The sequence below is a fragment of the Chelmon rostratus genome, chromosome 14 (genome assembly GCF_017976325.1).
Source record: "Chelmon rostratus isolate fCheRos1 chromosome 14, fCheRos1.pri, whole genome shotgun sequence".
Classification (NCBI taxonomy): Eukaryota; Metazoa; Chordata; class Actinopteri; order Chaetodontiformes; family Chaetodontidae; genus Chelmon; species Chelmon rostratus.
Window position 1 is genome coordinate 5231903 of NC_055671.1, and position 24820 is coordinate 5256722.

Genomic DNA, 24820 nt, shown 5'->3' on the forward strand with positions numbered 1-24820 from the left:
CTCTATTGTTCAAGTTTTCTTGAAGTTAGAAATCTCATTTTTACTTGCAGTACAATAAGCTCAACTGCTTCAGCTGGTTCAAGGTGCTCCACACAGGCCAATACTCCACGCCTGGTGAATTATTTTCCCAGTAAACTTTGAATGAAGTGTGAATCTGCACAGCCCCATTCTCTGGCACTGTTGCCTTTTGATGATATTTCCCTGCACCTTCTGACTGCGCGTCTGTCATATTCACACTGCATTGACAGACTGCATTAAAGCGTTTTCAATAATGTTTTATTTATTCATACACAAACCATACAAAAATGCCAGAAAAACCTAGGTGGAAATGATGATCGCTCGTAATTGAAGCAAGGGTTAGCTTGCAGTTTTGTCCCATGGTCTTTTGTATTATTCACAATCTCTGAATCTGACACATTGGGAGCAACCCGGGATCTGTTGCCCCTTGACCAAGCACAGAATGTCGGCTGGAGTTAGCTGTTGGCTTGTCAGCCAAAATATTATTGCTCCAAGCAGGACAATGAAATCAGCCTCAGCACAAAGCTTGTGCCATTCGCCACTGTAGACTAAAGAAACATGAGAAAGCTGTGCAGTTTGAATTTATGCCATAATTTTAGGGTTTGTCATCATGGTGGGTGGGTCTGTTCTCATGAGTAACACTGCATGAAAATGAGCCAATGAAGTGGCTATACTTACAGTCAAAATTAACCCCCAGTAGAGTTGTGACCGAATTTTTTTTTCTCTCCACTCCCCAGGCGGAAGTTTTCAGCCGCAACCAACGGTACCTGTGAGGAGGAGCTGACAGAGAGGGTGGGAGCCTGGGATTTTGTGGAGCATTCACAGAGGTCATACTGCAGCTGTTCCAGGTCAGTCTCTTCCCATGTGGATGTACAGTATGTGCACATATTGCTCATGTATGTGCGCTCAAAGACATTTCAAAGAGGTTATACATAGCTCCTGAGCCCAAGGAGCTTTGAACGCAGAGGGCCGTAGTCAGCAAAATATCTGCAAGTTATATCCACGTCTAGACTTTGACAAGCATATTATTCTTCATGCTTTCCAATTTATCACTATTTTGTCTAAATGACAGCCGTGTCGGGCCTGACGCTTCTGCTGGGTTGTGTGTTTCTGTAAGTCAGACATTTTTATTCCCACATTGATGGGAATAGAGAAAGAATAGTTTGACCTCTGATGGAGCATTTAAGGGGTACCGTGGTAATAGAAGGAGCGTGTGCCTGTTGCATCCTCCTTATTTGACAAATGGGCTCAAAACATGTTGAATGTCACTGTTGTTTTTATCTAATAGGACAGATGGGCACAGTTACAGTTGTTGTACAGTTATTGTCAGGACAGAGGCTGGGAAAGGCTACATGTATCCTACATGTAAAGACAAGCAGCTTTCCACTGCAGACTGCAGATCCAGCAGGTCTGGATGCTTGACTAGCCTCCACATGGCGATCCTTAACTGATCTAATAGACTGAAAGAAAATTCTTAATCAAGGTTAATGAGCAAGTACTATCTAAACTGACATATTGATTGGCGGATACCTTAAAAGTTTGGGCAGGCTTCCATTGGGGAATCCTTCGCACGAGGCATTTTTATCCACCTAGGGAGAGGAGAGACGGCTTGGACCTCAGACGAGAGCAGAGTGGATTGGGCCAGTCAGCTGGAGCATGTTAATTTGTTGGAAGCCACCCAGCACTTTGGCGACACAGAAATGGGAAGCTCTGTGCATTGCCAGTTTTAATGGCCATTAGCTCTGTTTTCTGGATGGAAGCCTTCCGTGTGTCTGCTTATCTTGACATTGAATTGTCAGGACATGCAAGTACCCTGGCCATTAAAGAGACACCGCTTCCTCATCAACACCCTAATGTAAAACCACAGCAGTAGGCTGAGGGGTGACCCAGCAGAGGGGAGGCTGAAGGAACACTGACGCTGACCCAAGAGACATGCAGTGGTAGCTGCAGGAGAAGGTGACTGAAGTGGCTTCATGGTGAAGACTTGGTAGGGTGTAATCCAGCATAATGCATCATCTGATCCGCTTCATAAAAACTAGGCAGTAGCGCTAAGAGTGAGACAGTTTCTGTTTGATTTATTGTTTTTCTGTTTGGATGTTTTGGCAAAAGGTTCATGTATAGACTTTCAGAAGATGGATTTTGTTCATGTCATGTTTGAGTGTGCATAATCAAGAAAATTATGAATGTGCAATAACATTTGTGGATTAGGTGTTGCAGTCTTACATTTATACAACTTAATTGTTGTCTGTCTGCTAATTAATTTGAGATTAGTGAGGCTGCCTTGCCATGTTGCGTGTGAGAATAATTGAGTTAATTGATGTTTTCCAGAAGCAGATGTGAGGGGGTTGTAGGGAGATTTTTTACACAAGCGGCACAGAATCTGTTTGAATCATGACGATGAAAAATTCTCATTGCACATCTTTATGGTTAGACTGATTATTTTTGTCTGTGTTGCCGTTTTGCTTGGTGTCACCGGTGCCTCATAGTCTCAACATATTTCCCCGTTTGTCTTCCCCTTTCAGATACAAATCTGTGAAGCAGCGAACAGGCAGCACCCCAGGCCAGGCTCAGTCAGCAGGCCAGCCCTCCCAGCCTCCGACCAAGCACAAAGCCGGGGGAGAGAAGCCAGAGAAAGGTGACAAGCAGCAGAAAAGACCCCAGACACCTTTCCATCATCGCAGTCTGACCAGCGACGATGCTTCGATAGAGACAGAGGCAACAGCTGGCCAAAGGTTGGCCATGAGGGGTCAGGATGGAGGAAGATTCACAAGTATACGCTCTGCGGATGTGTCCGCCATCCAAAAAGCCCCCCAGCTCCACAGTGGGGTGGTCAGCACTGGGCCGTCGGAACAGGCCAACTCCCCCCAACCCCCACCACTTAGCCCCCACCCCTGCGAGCGTAGCGAGGAGTCAGGGGAGGGCATGAAGAACCCTTCAACCCCCAACAGCCAACACTTCTACCAGCCACCCCCGGAGCCCTGCCTGGTTGGGGTGAAGGGCGGCGGCGAGGAGCCCGGCGGGCCAGAGGGTCTGAATCAGCACTTCCACTCCCATCACCCCCACTCCCACCCTGGAGGTTCATCCTACTCCGAGCCTCCTGAGCCCACTGTGTACGTGGGCGCAGCGGTCAACTTGGAGGAGGACAGCTCCCACGCACCATGGAGGTTATTCAACCTACCCCGCAGGAAAGAAGCCGAGCTGCCCACGCCACTGCTGCCAGGGGACAAGCTGAGGGACGAGGCCTCAGCATCACAGGAAAACCTGGTGTCGGTCACAGAGTGAGTGACACCTGCCAATTGACATCACTATTTGTGATTTCCTCGCTCTCTTACAAACACTCACTCACACACACACACACACACACACACACACACACACACACACACACACACACACAGAGGCTTCAGCCGTATGCAGGCTGACTAAACAGTTAGGCATCCAAGCCCTCCTACCATTCACCCTGTTACAGCGGGGCCTCGGGCCGCTTTGGAGCACTTTCAATAGTCCAGAAAAAACTGTTTTGAAAGAGTAATGATGCAAAACCCACCTTCTCCCCCTTTCTCATTCTCTCACTCAGATCCCCCCGACCCCCCTCCCCTCCCTCATCCCTCAGTTTCAGAATGTTGGGTATAGCGCTGAGCTGCACACAGCATGTTAATCTCTTGCTATGTGCCCTTTTGACATCATACATCACCAATGTGCAGGGCCAGCACTACTCATCGATTCCTGCACCCCAAACATACACACACACACACACACACACACACACCAGTGTTAGGAGAGTTGAAGAGTAATGGTAAGGTTAGATAAAGATAAAAACCTCTCCTATTGTAATACAGTTGAAGCTGAAAGAAATACTGTCGGCTGGCAGGCACTGGAGAGAGGCTTGCACCAAGAAGAAGCTGCCAGCAAGGAAGAGGATCACAGATGGACAGAGAGAGGGGGCTCGTCCAGTGTGAAGGCAGGCAGAGTGACCAACAGGCCATAGGGTGGCCGTAGTGGGAATTATCGGCGGGGTTATGCAATCCCTAGGGGCCAGCTACTTGGATGGGCTATTCTAGTGAGCTGTAATCCTCCCAGCCGCAGCTCTGAATGGCGGCTAATCTCTGGCCCAGGCCACTGCACACCATCACCTCACATCAGAGCTGGACAGGCATGACGAGAGGACAGAAGTACAGAGAAATATAGGAGGCAGCGAAGGCCAGGGATAACACATAAGTTGGGTCAGTCCCTCCTCTCCGGCCGAGTAGCCAGTCATTTTCTTCTTTTCCCTCCCTCCCTGTTCCGTTACATATAAGGAACAAGTAGGCCACAGTCATAGCCACAGCTTTTGATGAGCCATGTCACAGTAACAAGTGATAAATGTGTCTGTCTGCAAGTGCATGAGCAGTCAGTGCGGCAGTCACCACGTTTCCATAAATCTGCTCGAAATGTAATTGTCTGACAACAAACATGATGCATCCAGTTGTGCTGCATGACAGCTGTCAGGGCAGTTTGCAATCGCTGCCATTTCTGTTTCTGCAGATAAACATGATAACAAATGTGACATATGATATCAGGCAGCATCAGGCCCAAACACAGCGCTTGAGGAAATGTTCCTGTTGCCAAAATTGTAAAGAGAGAATCCTTTGAAGTAGTGAGTTTTCTGCTTCTCTCACATAAATCTCTTCTTTCTGTTATTTGTTAACTCACTGATCTTTTAATAAGGTCAGTGATTGAAATATAGCTCTTGGGATGTACATTTACAATGTTTAGGTGGTGTGTGGTTGGTGTTGTCTGTGCACTGTGAATCTCTCAGACTCCAGAGTCCTCACACCTCAGCTTTTCCATCCTCCCAGGGTGATGTCCACATCTAAATGGCCGCTGAAGGTGTCTGAAGAGCGCGTTCAGATGTATCGAGCCAGGAGGAACCAGTACCTATCTGCTGCCATAACCGACGGAGATCACGAGCCGGAGGTGGACCCTTATGCATTCGAGGAAGGAGATGTCAAGTTCACATTCTCCAACAAGAAGGATAAGGCAGGCGGGGAGCGTGAGCCAGGCAAGAAACATAAGGTAAGGCTAGTCAGGTGGAGTGAGGAATGGTCCCTCTTGCTTGTACAAAAGCATCAGATAGAAAACTGTTAGATTTTGTCCTACATGTGCATTGTCAACCAAATGGTATGCAGATGAATTGAGAACAGGTTTTTCCACTTGTCTCCATAACAACAAACTGCAGTACCTTTCTGTATTAGCAAACATAACCTTTGTACAGCTGTCAGACATCTAACTTCATCTTCCACAACATATGCTTCACTTTACTCTGCTATATATGTCTTACTCAGGCTTACTATTCATTTTAACTGCAGGTTTTACAGTTGAGATTACAACTCATCTTAAATTTGATCCTCGTTCAGAGTGATCAATATGCCACAATGATGGCCTCAGAACAGCTTCTTTGTGTCTGTGTTGCAGGGACTGCAATTCAAGAACAATTTAGTGATAAAAGCTTCATACTTAAGACTGCAAATACCCCAATTAAGGATAGATTATCTCACAAGATATTTACGCATCATGATTCAGCTTCCATTTATCACCCACTGCTATAGCCAGTATTATGGCGGGATATTTGTACAGCTCTGCTGCCACTTCTAATGCTGATGGTTCTTGTCATAAACTTCAACTTGACAGCCTGCCATTTCTCTGTTGTGAGTAGTTGACCTGAAAAAAAACAGGCCATGTTGAATGCCACTCTGCCTAAAAGTAAGCCACCCACAGTGCCTTTTGCAAGTTGGCTGCTTTCATTCTAGTGTGCAGCCACACCCCATTGGATTTAATGCAAAAATGGCAGTGCCAGTTATGAAGCCCTCCTAAAAGGCAGCATGGAAAGTAACCACTTCATCCACACCTCCCTCTCTAGTTGCCCAAGGTAAAGAGGGGACAAAGGGCTAACTTTAAGATCAAGGAGCAAGCGAGGTAGAAAACAGACCATTAGCATCCTCAGCAATACTGCGCTAAAAATAAGGGTGCAACGGCTTTCCGCATACTGTACATTTGCTTTGGCTGCCCAAGCCTCACTGAACAGGAAACTGTTCTGGATTTCCATTGTTAGCTGAGCCCAGGGAACACCAAATAGTTAGCCTGTCCAATTTCCTTTAAGTTGTTATGTTTTTCCTATTGGATCTGCCCTCTCCCTCCTTCCCTTTTGCACCGTAGTCCTCTGCCACTGGGGTTGTTGGCTCCAGCTCCAGACAAGGGCCACCTGTTAGCTGTGGATCGCCCGCAGCATTGAAAGGGAGATTCAGTGTGTGTGTGTGTTCATTCCTTCGCTGCATGTGTGCATCAGGCTTCACTGAGCCTGGAGTCTAACCGCAGCAACAAACCTGGTCCACTGAACCATTAAGCTTAAAAAGCGCACTCAAATATTTTCCTTCTCTTCTGTCCCCCCGGTCTGTGCTGGAATGTGAGGGTGAAGGCAGCTCTCAGTGGAGCTGAGAGTCCCTGAAGAGCAGTCTGTGCAATGGAGCCCTTCCACTGTCTGCCTGATGTGGTGTGTGCATATCCACCACATGTGTGTGGGTGTCCCTCCCCGATTTTTACTTTAGATAGATAATACCATAGTGTTAGGGCCTTTTTCCTTGAGCTTCTTGTTCATTTATTGCAGCTGCTGGATACTTAACTTCACACTAGGCTGATGTGGATTATAAACCTGGAGCAGAGTGAACTCATTATATCAAGATAAGAATTTGGGATTCCGGTAATTACCCCAGACCATTTTCCCCCTTTTGTTTGTGGGTTTGGAGCTCGACAAGCTGTTGCAACATCATCCTTATTCATCGTTGAGACGATTAACCCTCTAAAGCAAGCAGTTTCTGGGTGTTTTTGGCCCGTCACATTTTTTTTTTCCTCACTGTGGGCTCATTTTTCACTGCAATAGATACGCAAGTCCTGCACCTCTGTGCAAACAGCAATCATAGCAAGAAGTAGGGAGAACTCAAAAATGTCTTGTATGCAGTATAACTCAGTAAGCCAATAATCACAAAAAAGAAAAAAAAATCAGGTTTAATTTCTTTGATAATTTATTTTACAGAAATTGCGACACATGCGTTTTTACAACCTCTACAAACTAGGTGTTTTCAACCTGTGCTCTGTGTAAAAACAGCCTGCAGTTCAGTTGAATATTTGTCCCTTGGCTCTTGTCATATCACTTATGTAAACTTAGATTTGGTTATTTATTTATTTTGTAAAGGAAACATGCCTTTCAAACCCACTGGCGGTAGTGAGGCTCTGAGGGTTGACCACCGACCGGTGGCTCACTATAGAGTGCAGAGACGTAGTGTGAACTGTAAATGAGCATCTCCAGCAATCAGTCTGTCAAATCTTCAAACTGGAGAGTTATTGACCCCATTGCAGGCCATGTGACTTGTGCTGCAGATGGCCATCATCTGATCACCATACCATTACACTGAAGTGGCACACCTGTGTCAGAGCCTCCTGAATTAAGTGAGATGGAGGAAAAAGGTGATGGGATGCTCTTCATGTAGGCACCCTTGGAGCTGAACAAGCTTTTGCAATATGTAAAGACTAACACGTACACACTTTTCCACCCAAGGCCAGCTTATTGATACGGGGTCAAGGCATCATTAGCACCTATAGATTGTGGCCATGGTGCGGATGTTGTGCACTGCTGTGGATTGGTCCTTAAAGGGAGACAGATTAAAGCCTGCGTTACTCAGAGAAAAGCCCTGGAGCGTAATGAAATCAATGGCCAGGACATAACTTTCCTGTTCCCCAGCTAGAACTGCTCAGCACACACAGTACACACACCCCGTCACGAGAGCACACACAGGCACACACAGAAGGCCAGCCCTCCTACATATTGATGTCTGGGTGGGAGCCTAAGAGGCCATTCCTTGGATCATGATTTCACTCTGATCCACACTGGAAATCTCATTTGCCACAGCAGAGGCAAGCAGTCCCTTTTCTCTGTTCTTCTGTTCCTGTCCAATTTCCCCTTGTATTATTAGTATTATTATTATTGTTATTATTTTTGCCTTGATTAGAGAAAGGGGCCCCCCTTTGTAAATCAGTCTGCTTCACGACATGTTTGTTTGTGTGTGTGTATTTCCATGTTCTGATTTGTGATGTATCCCAACTGGTCCAGTGAAATTTATTTGTATCGTTCTTAATCACAGTTATGGACTCAAAGGATTTCAAACACTCACACGTTAACACAGTAATGAAGCAGGCTCTGCTCAGCTGCAGGCCCTCATTAAATACAAGAAAAGCCTTCATCGACATGGGATTGGTGTCATGTTATTATAAACAATTGATCTTTGTGGACTGTACATTCAGAGTTTTGTTTAATCAGATATTCACTGTTTGATGGATCTGTCTGGTTGTATGGGTTACGTGTGTTTTTTTTCACCTCTCCATCTAACCTTCCCATCTTTGTTTTTCCTCACAGGGTGAAGATGGAGGAGCAGGTCCGTCAGATGGTAAGGAGCCTCTTTATTTCCTAACAACCCGCTTAGCCTTTTCTATGCCTTGGCTACTGTCACACAGACACACACAGTTATACTGCCGCCCTCAGAAGAACTAGGAAATTGTTGTTCCTTTAGATCTGGGGAGGTAGCATACTGAATGAAACTTGTGTGTTGCACTTTCAATTCAGTCTTCCCAACATATTAATAGATACTATGTTTATTCACGAAAACAAGGAACACTCATTCTCAAGTATTTTTTTATTTAAATCTCATATAACAGATTTGTCATGCTACAGGCGTTTCAGTAATTGACTTTAGAGGAAAATCTTCTTCCTGAATTGATTGAATGGAGAATAAATTGAAGCCAATCTGGGTAGTCACTTTGCATAAATGATCATAGCTGGAATCAAGATTTTTGCCTTTCTCTGAGTTCTCAAACACTAAACATCTACAGGTGGATATTTTAGTATTAACAGGAACTATGTCTGTGCAGATGCTCAGCGGGCGGCTGCTCACAACCGCATGGCTTCCACCAGCCTGATCCACGAGACAGACCTGGTGGTGTCCATCAACGACCTGGACAACCTCTTCAACTCAGACGAGGATGATCTGGTTAGTATAGACCTTGGCTCGCACTGCAATGAATATCTCATTGCACACAGTCCGGCCTGGCACAGTATTTGTGTGTATGTGTGTGTGTATGAGTGTGTGTTTCCACTGGCATTCTTCATCATCAGCTGACACTTATCACCACCCACTGCAGTTACTCTAAGAAGATGTCATGGATGATACTGACTCGCAGGCCTCAGAAATATAACAGGAATGAATTTGGAGCAGTATTATTAACTGACACCTTGAGTTACCGGCATGATCAGGTGCTAAAAAACTTGTTTTAATTTTGGTGTGTGTGTGTGTGTGTCCACAGCCTGGTTCCAGGCGACCGGTGAACGGAACGGACGAGAAATTCGGCGGCAAGGAACCAAAGCCATCCACTTTGGACCCTGTATCCTGCATTAGTATGTATCTCTGCATCTACCTCTACTGATGCCTCTCCCTCCTCTCCCTGAACGCTGATGTGTCGTGTCTCCTTCAACTACAAGGCTGGATTTACCTCAAGTGCTAATCTAGAATCTGATTCTTCAGCCCTGCGAGTCCCTTGAAAATTAAGAATGGTTCACTGAGATTTCGCCAGAAGTCACTTCAGTTTTAACGTGGTATTCCCCCTACTCACATTTACAGCTAAGTGAAATGGCAGCATATCCTTTAAATCCACTAATTAAAATTAAGGCTTTTACTACTCAAGCATCATTGATGCTCACCCTTGGCTTGGCCACCTAGTGGTGGAGAATGTAGCTGTAGTTAACTTCACGGTGCATCAGTGTTTAGGTTGCAGCTGACAGCTGGAGTCGTCCTGCTGCTATCTTGTTGTCTCCTTTGTTACTATACTGCTAACACCAGAGTCTTGCCTTAAAGCAACACCCAATTTGTTGACTTGAACACAACTGTAGCACAAGTACGTTCTCATATGTTTCCATTTCGTTATTTATTCATAGCTTTTGAGTTCAGGGACACTAATACAGAGCTAAAGAGAATTTAAGGAAACTGTATTTTGCTGTGAAGGTAATTGGTCTCAGATCAACCATTTTCCTTTAGCTTTATAGACAGATAGTGTACAAAAGTAGTTTGTGCCTATTAATAGTGTTTGTTAGTCTCCACCTGAAGCGTTTGGCAAGTAGAAAAATGGTTTGAGAGTTTCAGGCTGTGGATATTCCCCACGTAGTCTTTGGCTGTTGAATAGAGATATGCATATCTTTACCAGAAAACCTGTCATTCTAGTGGGGTAGAACACGCTTACGAAACTGAAAGCAGTATGAAAAGAAGGCGCTCCTGTTATTACCCACCTTTCAACTTTGCATAAACAGCTCTGTTGGATCCTGTAAATATTCTCACTAATATAACAGGGAAAAAAATGTGAGCGAACATGCCAAGGTGACTGTGACATATGATGTAAACATTTCATCAGCCGTGGGCGAGATGTCTATTAGACAAGCATATCTAATAAGTATTCATCTGTTTTGTATTTACATGGTAGCTGCCTGTAAAGACAGATGCTTGTCATATTTGGTTGCAGAACAAGAAAACGTACATCAGCAAGCATCTTGACAGAAGCTATCGTAACAAGCAACAGAGTTCTAACAACTTGAAATTCTGCCTCTTAAAGTCGTCCATGATATGATAAGGGCTATGGATTGGAATAGACTTTTTACCCTCTGCAGTCATTCCTCTCCAACACATCATAATCCAAGCCTGTCGTATTCTGACGGCCCGTTGTTTCTCTCTCCCACCAGGCTCAGCGGACCTGCACCAGATGTTTCCCACACCTCCCTCCCTAGAGCAGCACATCATGGGCTACTCGCCCATGAACATGTGCAGCAAGGACTACGGCAGCATGGAGGCCAACCCAGGCATGACCACGCTGGACGGCACCTCATCTCTGGGAGGCCACTTCAAGATTGAGGTGGAGGAGAGCTTCTGCAGCCCGAAGCCATCTGAGATCAAGGTGGGTCTAGACTCAGTAAATCTGTCACGCGTTATTGCAGCGTCAATTACAACTGACTGAACCAAGAGGTTGAATTTACTGCCAGAACCAGTAGCTGCCACAAGTCAAAGTGAATGATCATTGTTGGATATATGTTCTTTACCATGCTCATTTTGAAACAGCTGGGTGGCCTATTGGTCAGAGACTGCCCATCAGATTAGGAATGCAGGGTTCGTTCTCCATGTCAACAAGCATCTGCCCAGCTGTGCCCATGAGAAAACATAGTAAATCCCTACTGCAGTCCTGCAGCAATAGTCCTGAAGATAATATGAGTTCTAGGCAATTTTCACTCTTTTACTTCATGCTTTACTGCTTTTCTGCTGCTGCAAATGTGAAGCACATTTTTAGATTCAGTGTGACTTCCACTTTCTGAGGATTTCATTATCTCTGATGTCTATCATGAATTATCATACATGGATCCAGTTTGAAATCTCAGAGAAAAGATACTCCTTAAAACTCCAGATACTCCTTAAAACTTGTATGAGAAGTCTTTTTCTCCATCAAAGTGATCTAGGGATAATTGTCTGTACAGCCGTGGGTACACTGCAAACAGGAGCAATGGCTATCAGCAATCACTTTGAAATATCCTGATGGGTTCATGATGTCTCTGAATGCATTGTATTTCTTTTTCTGCTCCATGTTTTACTTGAAAAAGAAAATGTAACTTTTCAGTTTACACACTGTGTCAGGTTTAAGTACGGAGTTGCTGAGATTAAGCTGCCACAGGTGTTGTGTTTATGGGAATATAAGAGAGAAAAGTCTTTGCCATTTGTCTATGTTTTGTGTGTTCATCCTGTTTTCAACATGCTATTCACATCTCTGAGGCTGCTGTTCGGCATGTTTCTCTGTGCCCTGACCATTTATTTCTACTTGCAATGCTTTATTTTCTGTCTATCTTGTAGGACTATTCATTTGTCTACAAGCCAGAGCTGTGCCAGGCGTTTGTAGGCTGCTCCATGTTTGCTCCTCTGAAGACGTTGCCCAGCCAGTTTCTCCCACCTATCAAAATACCAGAGGATTGCATCTACCGACCGAGCTGGACCATGGGCAGAGAGATGCTCAACCCCGTGCCTGTCATGACCTTCCTCAACAAGGACAGGTATGCCGCTGTTGTGCTTTTCACTGAGGTCTTAAATGGTGGGTGTCATCTTCAGAGAAGTCCTCAGGTGTTGCTGTCATCACACAGCTGAGATCTTTAATATGATACTGTGGGTAGGCAGTACCATGCAACAAGTAAAATGATGCACATGAAGTGATTCCTGTGGTGTCAGTGCCAGCCTTGCTGACACTCTTCTCTACAAGCCTTATTTTAGCTCGTTTCAATGATTCTTTATAATTTATCATGATGAACTGGGCAGACGTTTACTGAGGCATTCTAATCTAGACTTGCTGCAGAAATGCCGAGGCTGTGTTCGTTGCGGTTGCGTTTATGTGTGCAAGGAGGCATATATTCATACTGTGCTCCCTCTCTGTCCTTACACCCTCTGGTCTGTCCCAGGACACCCCCTTAGCAGGCTGCTCGATTTCCCATGCATGGCTGCCTAAGGCGGAGCAGGGAAACGAGTGTAAAATGCCTTCTTGGTTGAAGATGAGGATTATCACTGGAGTGGTGAGATGGGCCCCCACACCGGCTCCATGCCACCTCACTGCTCCATAGCAGCTTGGAGTTTCTAGTATATCTGTCACTGTTCCTCTTAACTACTCACAGCTACTCCACTGCCACTTTCCGCACACACATGGGGGATCTCTTATCAGAAAACTCCCAAAACAAACCATGTTTTGTTCTATTGATTTAGTGCTTTTCTGTAATCAGTGCAGTCGACCTTTATTATATTTGTATGGGCTTAAATTTATTATACTTGCATTGACCCGGGAACATGAAATCTGGCAGTCTCACCAAACTAATGGGGTTCACTGATCTGTATCTAATCTTGCTGCTCTGAACAGAAACTTTCACCATGATGCACTTCTTATTTCAGCTTTTAACAATGTCAACCTTACTTTCTGTGTTTGGCTGAATTTTATTCCATAAAATGCACACAAAACATTCAGTTTTAAGCAAAGGAAACAAATCCTGTAAACTAATAAACTGACCTGGAGCAAATGCCAGAACATTGCCTCAGGTGTGGTTCTGATTGGAAAATGTTTTGGCTTATAAGAAAGGAGGTGTATATTGGTTATTAATGAAAAGTGAACTGTGAGCATGCACTTTATCCAGCAGGTTCAGGCTTAGCGGGAAATGTGGACTGACTTTGCAGGAATTAATTCTTTTTGCAGCAGAGCTAATTGCAACTGTGGGGCTATCCTTTTCCTGATGATGATTAGCTTTTTTTAGTGTACGCTGGAGCATGACAGGAAATTTAGAGCAGAACGAGCAACAAAGGTGGTCACATTTTAAATACCTTTAATATGAGGAGCACTCATTATTTTCTCTTTTTATTAAGTGTGTAATTGGAGTGCTAAGCCTGGTTAAGGTGTGGATGGAGGGAGCAGTGGCTGCACTTTACTAAGCTTGGCCAATGTCCAAAGAGTCATGGCTGAAGATCTTATAATGTTGTGTTAGTGCTGCTTATGCGTCTGCATCCCATCTTGAACGTGCCCTGGCTGCAGGAGAGAGAGAGTTGTGCTGGGACTTCCTTCTAATGGGTCTGTGCCAGGAGTTGTTCCCCACATACAGCTCGGGACATGATGTGCTCACCCTCCCTCCCTCTCTCTCCCTCTCTCTCTCCAAGCTTCCCTCACTGTTGCCTGCCAGCCCAAAAATAAACCTTACCTCAGAGGGACGTTCATTGAAATGTTTATTGAATGTCTCTCTCTCTCTCTCTCTCCCTCTTTCCTGCTGCTTCTTTTCGCTACCCGTTTCTCATTCTCTCTCTCTCTCTCTCTCTCTCTCCTGCGTTCTTGTTCTCTCATGTGTAAACATGTGTGCAGTTTAAACCCACTCTGCATTCCTTTTGTTGTGAATGTGGTCGTGCCCTACTGCCTTATTACTCACACTGTCTTTACAAATGCAGCGAGACAGTTGGATAACAGTACATTGTTATTTGAAGCAATGTGCTAAACGTTGCTGCTTTGGTTTTTAAAAAGACCTGAGATAACAAGTATGTTCTGTGTACCAGTGCAGGCCGTATCCACATTTTCATGCCTCAGTTAGATGTACAGTAAATCAGGACCACAGTTGAAATTTTCTTTTTTTCCTGTGAAGAACATGGGAAATTACCAGCGTTGACATTGAAAGCTGTGATTAGAATAGTTATTTTTATTCATCGTCACATTGGGATCCCTTCTAATTGTTCACAAGCCTTTGTTGGGGATCACAGGAATCCTTTTGATGACCCTGGACTCCCCCTGGTTTCCACTGTCAGATATAATCTAGTGACTTTATTTGTATTTGTCTTTGTGCCCTCAGTAATATCCCCAGTGTGGGCAGCACCATGGACCAGGATTACAGCCAGACCTACACCCCTCAGACCCACACGCCCTTCATGTCAAACAGTGCTCCACCAAGTAACAGTGGTGCCGGCATCCTGCCTTCACCTGCCACCCCGCGTTTCTCAGCACCCACGCCACGTACGCCACGAACCCCACGCACACCTCGAGGCCCATCCAGTGTTCAGGGCTCGCTAAAGTATGAGAACTCCGACTTGTATTCGCCAGCGTCCACCCCCTCCACCTGCCGACCACTCAACTCAGTAGAGCCAGCCACCGTACCCTCCATCCCCGAGGCCCACAGCCTCTACGTCACCCTCATCCTCTCCGAGTCAGTCATGAACCTCTTCAAGGACTGCAACTTTGACAGCTGCTGCATCTGCGTATGTAACATGAACATTAAAGGAGCTGATGTGGGCGTGTACCTGAGCGACCCCATTGGCGAGGCCCAGGAACCCTGCAGCTGCGGCTTCAGTGCCGTGGTCAACCGGCGCTACGGCAACGGCTCGGGCCTCTTCCTGGAGGATGAGCTGGATATCATCGGCCGTGGCTCGGACGTCAGCCGAGAGGCAGAAAAGCGCTTTGAGGAGCTTCGGCTGTCCTCACTGGAAAGAACTGGAGTTGGGAGGGGTGACCGTGTCCCAGATGAGCTGATTCTCCTCCTGCAGGACCAGTGTACCAACCCTTTTTCACCCATTTCAACCCTGGAGCATGACATAGTGACACGGGGGCCGACCGGGGCTCCCATACCGCCCTGTGTGAGGGTGGAGGAGCGGGACTACCACAGCGACTGCTACATGGCCCTGGAGCATGGCAGGCAATTCATGGACAACATGTCGGGTGGCAAGGTGGACGAGGCGCTGGTCAAGAGCACCTGCCTGCACCACTGGGCCAAACAAAACGGTGAGAAATATGGCATGACACTTGCTAAGATTTAAAATCTTATTTTTAGCCTCTTGGATCCATGTTTATGATCTGGCACTTGCAATGTTTTTATAAAGTCCTGCCCTCACACTCGGAGCTACACGCCCTCTGGCCTAAAGGTTGATGCCCAGAAACATCTGAAACCGTAAAATGAGAAAATACAGACAGAGGGCATGACCTCTGCATACGCAGACACTGCCACACACTTCTCGAGAGCCATAAGTGATGATTGAGAGGGATTATTTTTGTGTGAGTTTATACAGTTTTTTAGGAAAATCCTGCTCATTTTGCCTTTAACCTTAAGAAAACTTCAAAGTCTCTGCCCGCATGTAATCGTTCTTCCAAATGCTTTCAATATGATAGAAAAACTAAACTAGAATGAAAATATATTTATGAGGGTTCAAATGTTAAAATGGTTCATGGTGCTAATAGTCTACCTTTGTCTTATTTTGAGATTTTATCACCTTTTCAAAATATTTCTCAAACAAATAAAACTGCATTATATAGTAGAACAGTATTTTTAACATTTTCTTCATCTGTTGAGAAACATGCTGATTATTCATACATGTCAAATTGTCAAACTCAAACACCTGTAAGTTTTTGTGTTGAGTGTTGAATTTCTTACGGTGTGATTCATCTTCAGCTTCCTCTTTCCTCCTTTGTCCTCCAGCAGTGGACGTGAGTGCGCTGTGCTCTCAGGACGTTTTGCGGGTGCTGATGTCCCTCCAGCCCGTACTCCAGGACGCAATCCAGAAGAAGAGGACGGTTAGGTCGTGGGGTGTTCAGGGTCCCCTCACCTGGCAGCAGTTCCACAAGATGGCTGGACGGGGCTCTTACGGTAAGCTGACAGGCTGGGGAAGTTTATAGACTTGATACACTTGACCGATGCTTTGCTACCATCCAGTTGTATTACAATGAGAAATCAATGAATCAATTTTTTCCACCACATATATGACATATATGAGCTTCAGACTACTCTGTCAAGAATAAGAAAACCTCCATGACTGTGAGGGTGATGGCAACATGGTGTTTGTGTGTGTGACATTTTGGACGTGTGTGTCTCTCGGGGTAGAAAAACTCTGGCTGTTGTCAGATCAATAAGCAGTGTGGTCCCTCTGCTGTGGTCCAGATGTCAGCTCTGTTGGGAGGAGCTGTCAGATCGTTTGGTGACCTCACATTCTGATGCACAGTGGAGGGTGGAAGGAGGAGGCAGGCTGGCTGACACCTTACCTGTTAACAACACTCACTGGTATTTCTGTCCTTGTGTTTCTTTCTGCCTCCACCCACACTTTTTCTCCTCCTCCATCCACTTCACTCCCAAAGGCACAGACGAGTCCCCAGAGCCCCTGCCCATCCCCACCTTCCTGGTGGGTTATGAGTACGACTTTGTGGTGCTGTCTCCGTTTGGCCTGCCCTACTGGGAGAAGCTGTTGCTGGATCCCTTTGGTTCGCAGCGGGACATTGGGTACCTGGTGGTTTGTCCTGACAACGAGGCCCTGCTCAGCGGTGCCAAGAGCTTCTTCCGAGACCTCACTGCTGTCTATGAGGTAGAGACTCTGAAGAAGAGTGCAAACACTTCATTGTTAGCACTATCCAAATGTAACACTGCTTAACTTCTCTCCACCTCAGATTTGGCAGTTAATTATGCTATTAGAATAATTCCTGATAGAAAAATCACTTTCTATTGGAAATTTGTAAAAATGTTTTGTTGTTCACCTGATCAATGGGAAAAACACTGCAAATACACGTTAGACTGCATTTGTTAACTATTGTCACATTAAATTGCTTGTATGTTCCAGTTCACACACTCATGGTCTGTGCCACATTGTATCTGTTTTTCTACAGTCGTGTCGACTTGGCCAACACCGGCCCATTTCCAAAGGCTACCCCGATGGCATAGTCCTCGTCGGTGGCAATGGAGCCAAGAACCTCGTGGATCAGCCAGTCAGCGAATGGTTCCTCAAGGCTGCTAGCGGCAACAGCGACGCCTTCACTAAGCTCAAACTCTATGCACAAGTGTGCCGCCACAACCTCGGTACGTGTCATTTACTGCCTGCCCGGTAACTGCTGCGTTTTTGATTCTTCACGGCCCCTGGTTCTTCTGTTGCTCATTGCTCAGCAAGGTCTTTGCTGCTGAATTTCCACCTTCGACACCACTTGCTTTCGTTATAAAAAGGCTAGCTAGAGAGCCTTGACTGCCTAAAGAGAGTTTGAAATCAGTGTAGGAGGAGGTGAAGTTGAAATGGAATAAATGGAGTGTCTTTTCATTTTCTCGGTGTTTGATGTTATTAATAAAAGTCCAATGGTGTTCTTTCCCCTGTAGCTCCATACCTCGCATCACAGCCATTGGACAGTTCCCTCCTCACACAGCCCAGTCCCCTGCCCTCATCCAGCCAGTCATCATCCACACAACTGTCTAGCTCCTCCTCCAGCTCGGTGGGCCAGCAGGGCTCAGTGAATGCCGCAGGCTCCGCTGTTCCCAACAGCAGCGGCACCAACGGTGGGTCCACAAATGGCTCTGCGTCATCCAACAGCCTGGTGACATCCTCAGGCCAGACTGGCAGCGGGATGCCGTCTGCCAAGCCCAACTCTTTTCCCCCCTTTGGGAGCATGGGTAGCCAGGGCCAGGGAGGCGCCCCCCAGAGTGGACAGCTGGGACAGCAGGCTGGTACCCAGAATACTGGCACCTCAGGGGACAACTCCAGCAGCCAGGCCCAGGGGCCCACAGAGCCTCCTGAAAGGTACTACAGGGCACACAAGCCTGTACACCGTCAACAACAAAACAAAAGCAGAATATATTTGATTAGTTTTGTACGTAGGTCAGAGTAAGTCACAACAAGCTTGGATCTACTGTATGTTAAGTATTTTATTGTTGTGAAATCACTGTTACAAACTTAGTAGGTAATTACTTCTATGAAAGACAACAATAATAATGCATTAAAGAGCAAAATATGTGTCCTAGGCTTTGAATTTTAGCAAAGAAGTTGCTTAGCAACACTTATGAACCAATTTGATCTATGATATTAGCATATTTTTGATCATTGTAATTTAAAAACATTTGAGTGTTGGTATGAATGTGGTTTTCTGAGAGATTTTTTAGTAGTCTTGAATGTGTGACTCAGCCATTTAGAAGCTGAGGACAAAAACGGAGAGGACACGATCGCTTTGGTAATACAGCGTGTGTGTCATCTTCTGGTGCTTTCCCCAGCACTTTGGAACGAGAGAAGGTAGGCGTGCCCACTGACGGGGAGTCCCACGCCATCACCTATCCACCTGCCATTGTTGTTTACATTGTGGACCCCTTCAGCTATGAGGAGGCCGACGGTGGCCCGGGGCCAGTGCCGGCCCACTCCAGTGTGTGGACGCTGGGTTTGCTACGTTGCTACCTTGAGATGCTTCAGTTCCTGCCCCCACACATCCGCAATTCTATATCTGTGCAGGTAATTAAGTTCCCAGTGGAGCAACATTTTTATACATTACTGTATTTCATTGTCATGAAGGTGACTGCAGAGGTGAAAATGCATTAATTGTGTATTCAGTGTCAGTGTGTCAGTTACCATCTATCAGTTAATGGTTAACTGATTACTCTCAACAGCATCATAACCGACATATCCATCACCACCACATGCATTTGTAGAAGCATTGTAGTATAGAGTGTAGGGAGAGTGTTTCACTTTGGTTTCCTGTGTCTAACAACATGCATATGTCTTTTTACCTCAGATTGTCCCCTGCCAGTACCTACTTCAGCCAGTACGAGGTGAAGACCGTCATATCTACGCCCAGCACCTCAAGTCTCTAGCCTTCTCTGTCTTCGCTCAGTGCAGACGGCCGCTGCCCACCTCCACCAATGTCAAGTCACTCACAGGCTTTGGCCCAGGCTTGGCCATTGACACCGCGCTGAAGAGCCCAGAGGTAAATGCAATACACGGCCAAGTTGTAGCAGTTGCGCTCAAGTTGCTTTGACATAATCCATCCGTAAAGCAGAGAAAGCTGTGCAGTTGCAGTTCAGCTCTTTAGCTGATCGGTAGCAGTGCCCCGTTGGCTGTGTGTCTTAGCATCAACATGCTAGTGTTGTCCTCTGATCGATAGGCAAGCAGACAGAGGCTGACACCGTGGCCCTCGCAGCGGCATTTCAGTTGCTTTGAGCGCTCCCGCCAGGCATGAACCTGACCTGATATGACACAGCCTTTTGCCCCGGCTGTGTTCAGTCTGCCACTGGAAAGAAAGAAGGCAATGAGATATAGAGTTCTTAGTGCTAACCATCCTTGTAGTTTTTTCTGCTGGAACAGAACCAAGAGAACTTGTAACCCTCTGCTACTCCAGTTTTCTTTCCATTATCTGCTTGGCTAGCTCCCTGAGACCTCCATAATGGGATCTCGACTCCAGGTTTAGACAAAGGGGCGCTTTAGATCAGGACCTAATTCAGTTGACTTTCTTGCAGCCACTGCTACCTTTTCCCTTTAACACAAACCTTGAGCTGCCTTGCTGGGAGAACTGGAATATTGATGGGACATTAAGACTGGTACAAGGGACAGTTTTCCTTGTAAAGATACCTAGAATGTGAAAGCAGAAATTTGGATTGAAGGATTTCCTGTGGCTGCGAGTCCAGCAGCCAATCATGCATGCACACCATTTACATATCTGGAGCATGTCCAATTTTTATCCATTTGTGTACAAGGGCTGAACATTTACCCTAAATCCTTTGTCCTCACGTCTTCACCTCCCAATCTGCAGAGGCCGGAGTGTCTGCGTCTGTACACACCTCCGTTCATTCTAGCACCAGTGAAGGACAAGCAGACGGAGCTCGGAGAGACATTTGGGGAGGCATCGCAGAAATACAACGTGCTGTTTGTGGGATACTGTTTGTCCCATGACCAACGCTGGCTCCTGGCTACTTGCACTGACCTGTATGGGGAACTCCTGGAGACCTGCATCATCAACATAGATGTACCCAACAGGTAGGACTACCAGCATCCTCACAATATTAACAACATACTGCCTAAACAGTCTTTATTATCATCACTAGGAATCACGTAACACCACTGGACCCCCACACCTTAACAGACACATCTAAGAAAAAATATGTATTCGTTGTCATTCAGTGTTATTGTTTATAGTGCAGTTACTATGAAAGTCATTATAACCATCTGGTCCATTGCATTTGTCTGAACACCATAGCAGTCACTAGCAGTCACACCGCGACTCGCTATCATCCTCCACATTCTCGACTGTTTTTTTTTCTCTGTGAATATCCCACATTCAGTCACAGCTGCACACCAAATGTCTTTAACCTTACAAAAGGTGTGTGAAAGCTGCCACCAATGCTTAAATGTGTCTGCTTGATACTGTGATTTTTTTTTCCTTTTTTCCCATCAATTATCAGTATAGCAGTATAGTATTAGTGAGCTGTCAAAAGACACAATTCACCTCAAGTATAAATTAGGCTAGAGTGGGAAGGCACACGGCTTTCAGTCAGACATGAGCACTTACACTAGCCTGAAGAACATGGCACACAAATTTTAAACCAGCTCCACTGACTAACAGCGAGGCGCACTGCATGTACAATACACTTCTTTTTATGTTTGTTGTGAATGAAAGTGGTTTTGACATGGGTGTCAATTCGTGTTCCACAGGGCACGGAGGAAAAAGGGCTCTGTTCGGCGGCTCGGCCTGCAGAAGCTGTGGGATTGGTGCTTGGGGCTGGTGCAAATGACATCAGTCCCCTGGAGGGTGGTGATTGGCCGACTGGGCAGGATAGGACACGGAGAGTTAAAAGGTAAGGAGGATTGTCATGCTAAAATGCTTTTTCATGACCAGAAAAAGAGAGCATTCAAGTGTGTTTCATACCGCTTTGTCACTTGTTCGTTCATCCCTGTTGCTCTGCTCCCCTGATGTTCCAGACTGGAGTATTCTGCTGAGCAGGAGAAACCTCCAGTCACTGAGTCGCCGTCTGAAGGAAATGTGTCGAATGTGTGGAATCTCCGCCTCAGATACGCCCAGCATCCTCAGCGTGTGCTTGGTTGCCATGGAGCCCCAGGGATCCTTCATCATCATGCCAGGTACAGTGTGTGCACACGACTTAGATTATAAATACACTTACTACACTTTTCATCCGAGCTGCATTGCTCTAGCAAGAAAGGCAGTGCTGAGGTGTGCTCATGTCTGTCTGTTTGTGTGTGTGTGTGTGTGTGAGCGCGACGGTGTGATGGATGGCAGCAGCATATCACAATGCGTGTCCCCTCCTTGTCCAGATCAGATTGATGGCAGGGAAAAATCATGTACCTTTCGCTCATAAAGCACTAGCTCTCAGATGCCCATTGATCTCAAAGCGGTGTGATGGAGAGTCAGATCAATGGGTTTATTTTGGGAAACGAGTGGGGGATTGTCAGTGCATCATACCAGGATTGTGTTGAGCGATGCTGGGCTGAGGACATCTCCTTCCTCAAAAGCTCTTCAAGCTGGAAGAGATTAGCAAGACTGTGTTAGCTGCAGAAGACTGTGACTGGAGGGGGTGTACATCACTGCAACATGGAATTTAAACTTAAGAGAGTTGTTGGCAGCTGCTGTGACATTTTAGTTCCTTTTATGATTATGAAGTACATATGCAGAAACCTACCACTGTGAGTTTAGCTTATGAGATCAATTTTGTTAAATTAGGACATTAATATCTGAACAGTAATTTCATTGAGTTTGAATGCTGTAGTTGAAACAGGCTCTGTTTGAATCAATGTAAGGCTGTTACGTGGTGCTCAGTTGAAGATGGTACTTGTATATTATTAACATTCTCAGTAGTGTGTTGCATTGAAATTAATCAATGAAAGGAATTTTTTACACTTTCATCAGTTTCAAGTTTCCTGTTTGTTGCTTGAATGCTATTTTTTCCCCATTTTCTTTCATTGTCCTTAAGCACGCTCTTTATTGACCCTGCCACTCTTCCTCTGTGCATCCCAACAGACTCTGTGTCGACAGGCTCAGTGTTTGGCCGCAGCACCACCTTGAACATGCAGACATCCCAGCTGAGCACCCCGCAGGACACCTCCTGCACCCACATCCTGGTCTTCCCCACCTCCGCCTTCGTCCAGGTGGCCAGCTCCAATTACACCAACATCGACCCCAACATCGACATTCTCAACGCCACCACCGGTCAGTAGTGCTCCTTCATCTATCTTGCAGTCATTCCCTGGGATGCTTGAGTGTGGCTCATCCTGTTTGCTGGACCTTAAACAAAGTCACAGATGTTAAAGGGAAATGCAGCAATTACTGTGTTCTCCTCTTTAATCTGCGCTGTTTGTTTCCAAATCCTTCCTGTTTACTTTTCCAGTCTATTAAGACTGTTTTGTAGTGGTGTGCGCTTACATTCTTAGTCATCTATAGCACCCTCAAGCTTCTTTCCTTGATGCAAATATATTTGCTGCCAGAAATATGAAGCATGGTCACTCACATCTGATACTCAGTAAATAGCTAAATTAACCATATAATTGCATTGACAGTAAAAGGTCCACATTATATTTTCTGAAATGTATATTGTACCAGTAATTGCTGCAAGCATATTTTTTGGCTAATAACATGCAGATCAGAGGGAGAAGACATTTCATGAAAAGCATTTTAGATTCTTTTCAGAGACACAGGGAGCTAATCAGTTAAAAGACGTTGTACCACTTCATCAGCTGCAGACTGTTGAATTAATCACCTGCTCTCCTCAGACGGGTCTGATGCCATCGGGATCTTTGACCTGCTGGACCAGGAGAACGAGTTGGTGGACCCAGACATCATCAACATCTCGCCCACCACTTCACCAGTACACTCCCCTGGCTCTCATTACCACCACGGAGGTGATGGCAGTAAGGTGAGACAGCGTGCACATGCACACAGGTCATGGTGGCTGGGTGTAGCCTTTGATTGATGTCCTGCCTCGTGTGTCCCATTCTTCTGCGTAAATGAGTCAGAATATAGCAACGTCAGATGGTCTGATTGTGTGGTTTGTCAGTGACATCAGTACAATATGTGACATGATGCATGGAAACAAAGCTAACCTTGAGTTTCTGCTTTTTTTGCAGGGTCAAAGTACAGACCGCATGGAGTCTCATGAAGAGGTTCCAAACCTCCTGCAGCAGCCTCTGGCCCTCGGCTACTTTGTCTCCACGGCTAAAGCCGGCCCGCTACCCGACTGGTTCTGGTCAGCCTGTCCGCAGGCTCAGAACCAGTGTCCACTCTTCCTCAAGGTATTGGGCTCTTACCATCTCACATGGTTATTTAATCATTTCATTACTTTTTTTTAAAAAATGGGGCTGCCTTTTTACACAAGTGCACAGTTAAAAAGAAATGTTCTTTTCAAGATTGAACAAGACAACTTAGTGGAACAATTAAGGCAGGTCGTAGGGCATTCAGGGTACAACAAAAACAAATCATAGGGATGTTAATTAGTTTTGCTTCAAATAATAGTTAAATATGGCAAATGGTAAATATGCCTCCTTGCAGAGAGTTTCGTGAGAAAACAGGCACCACTTTCATGTCCATCCATTAAATGCGAAGCCACAGGGAGCATCTGATTATCTTAGCTTGGCATAAAGATGAGACACAGGAAACAGGTAGTCTCTGGCTACCTCAGGTTGTCTCAGGCTCTGTCCAAAGTTAACAAAATCTGCCAACTACCGCCTGTAAACGCTCACTAATTAGCATGTTTTAACTTGTTTAATTTGTTAAAAAGCAAAAGTGTAAAAATGACACATGGTTTTATGATGGACTCTACCTGGAGTCTCTGCTGATTGCTTGGAAACCTGCTCACCACTGCCTCCGGCCAAGACAGAGTACAGCACGCAACTCCCCATAAAACCACAACTGTCCTTTAAAAAGCAGTTAACATGCAAGCCGTTAATGAACTTCAAATCTTTTCTGTGGCAGTTTTGGTGCTCATGACACTCGACCTCAGCAAGGGTTGCTGCTGTAGCTGAGCCCTTGTGTGTGAGGGAAAAATGGTACAAGAGAAGTAGATAGTTTTGATTTGCACTGATATCCCTTGCTTCTGGAATTGGCTACAGGCTCACTGCTGCTGTCACTGCTCTGTGAAAAGGGCTGTAATTATTTAGATGAGATGTAATAAAAGGTTAATAACTTCATTATAATGCCATTGACACTACATCTCTCCCTCTCTCAGGCCTCTTTGCACCTCCATGTGTCTTCAGTGCAATCAGATGAACTACTGCACAGCAAACACTCCCACCCCCTCGACTCCAATCAGACCTCAGACGTACTCAGGTAAACAACACCAGAACACATCCGCCACAAGTCAAGTGCACAAAATGCTATTACCACCCTGCTGACTGTGCTTTCAGGGGATTTTTGAATTTGCAGATTTTATTCAGATTTAACATGTTTTTCTGGTTAC

At 45.6% G+C, this 24820-nt stretch overlaps 1 protein-coding gene across 1 annotated transcript in view; it reads left to right on the forward strand.

Annotated features, from left to right (window-relative positions):
• The window catches only part of med13a (mediator complex subunit 13a), a 70260-nt gene that overhangs the window by 43527 nt on the left and 1913 nt on the right, over positions 1 to 24820 (forward strand). Inside the window, exons 8-29 of the mRNA XM_041952424.1 lie at positions 756 to 866; positions 2541 to 3296; positions 4857 to 5073; positions 8465 to 8495; positions 8977 to 9095; positions 9409 to 9499; positions 10832 to 11043; positions 11985 to 12181; positions 14492 to 15414; positions 16106 to 16273; positions 16759 to 16982; positions 17281 to 17470; positions 17759 to 18176; positions 18644 to 18875; positions 19156 to 19347; positions 20170 to 20393; positions 21069 to 21211; positions 21336 to 21494; positions 22390 to 22578; positions 23139 to 23281; positions 23493 to 23657; positions 24590 to 24690. Of these exons, the coding sequence (XP_041808358.1) occupies positions 756 to 866; positions 2541 to 3296; positions 4857 to 5073; positions 8465 to 8495; positions 8977 to 9095; positions 9409 to 9499; positions 10832 to 11043; positions 11985 to 12181; positions 14492 to 15414; positions 16106 to 16273; positions 16759 to 16982; positions 17281 to 17470; positions 17759 to 18176; positions 18644 to 18875; positions 19156 to 19347; positions 20170 to 20393; positions 21069 to 21211; positions 21336 to 21494; positions 22390 to 22578; positions 23139 to 23281; positions 23493 to 23657; positions 24590 to 24690 (5205 nt within the window). The remainder of the gene's footprint in view (positions 1 to 755; positions 867 to 2540; positions 3297 to 4856; positions 5074 to 8464; positions 8496 to 8976; positions 9096 to 9408; positions 9500 to 10831; positions 11044 to 11984; positions 12182 to 14491; positions 15415 to 16105; positions 16274 to 16758; positions 16983 to 17280; positions 17471 to 17758; positions 18177 to 18643; positions 18876 to 19155; positions 19348 to 20169; positions 20394 to 21068; positions 21212 to 21335; positions 21495 to 22389; positions 22579 to 23138; positions 23282 to 23492; positions 23658 to 24589; positions 24691 to 24820) is intronic.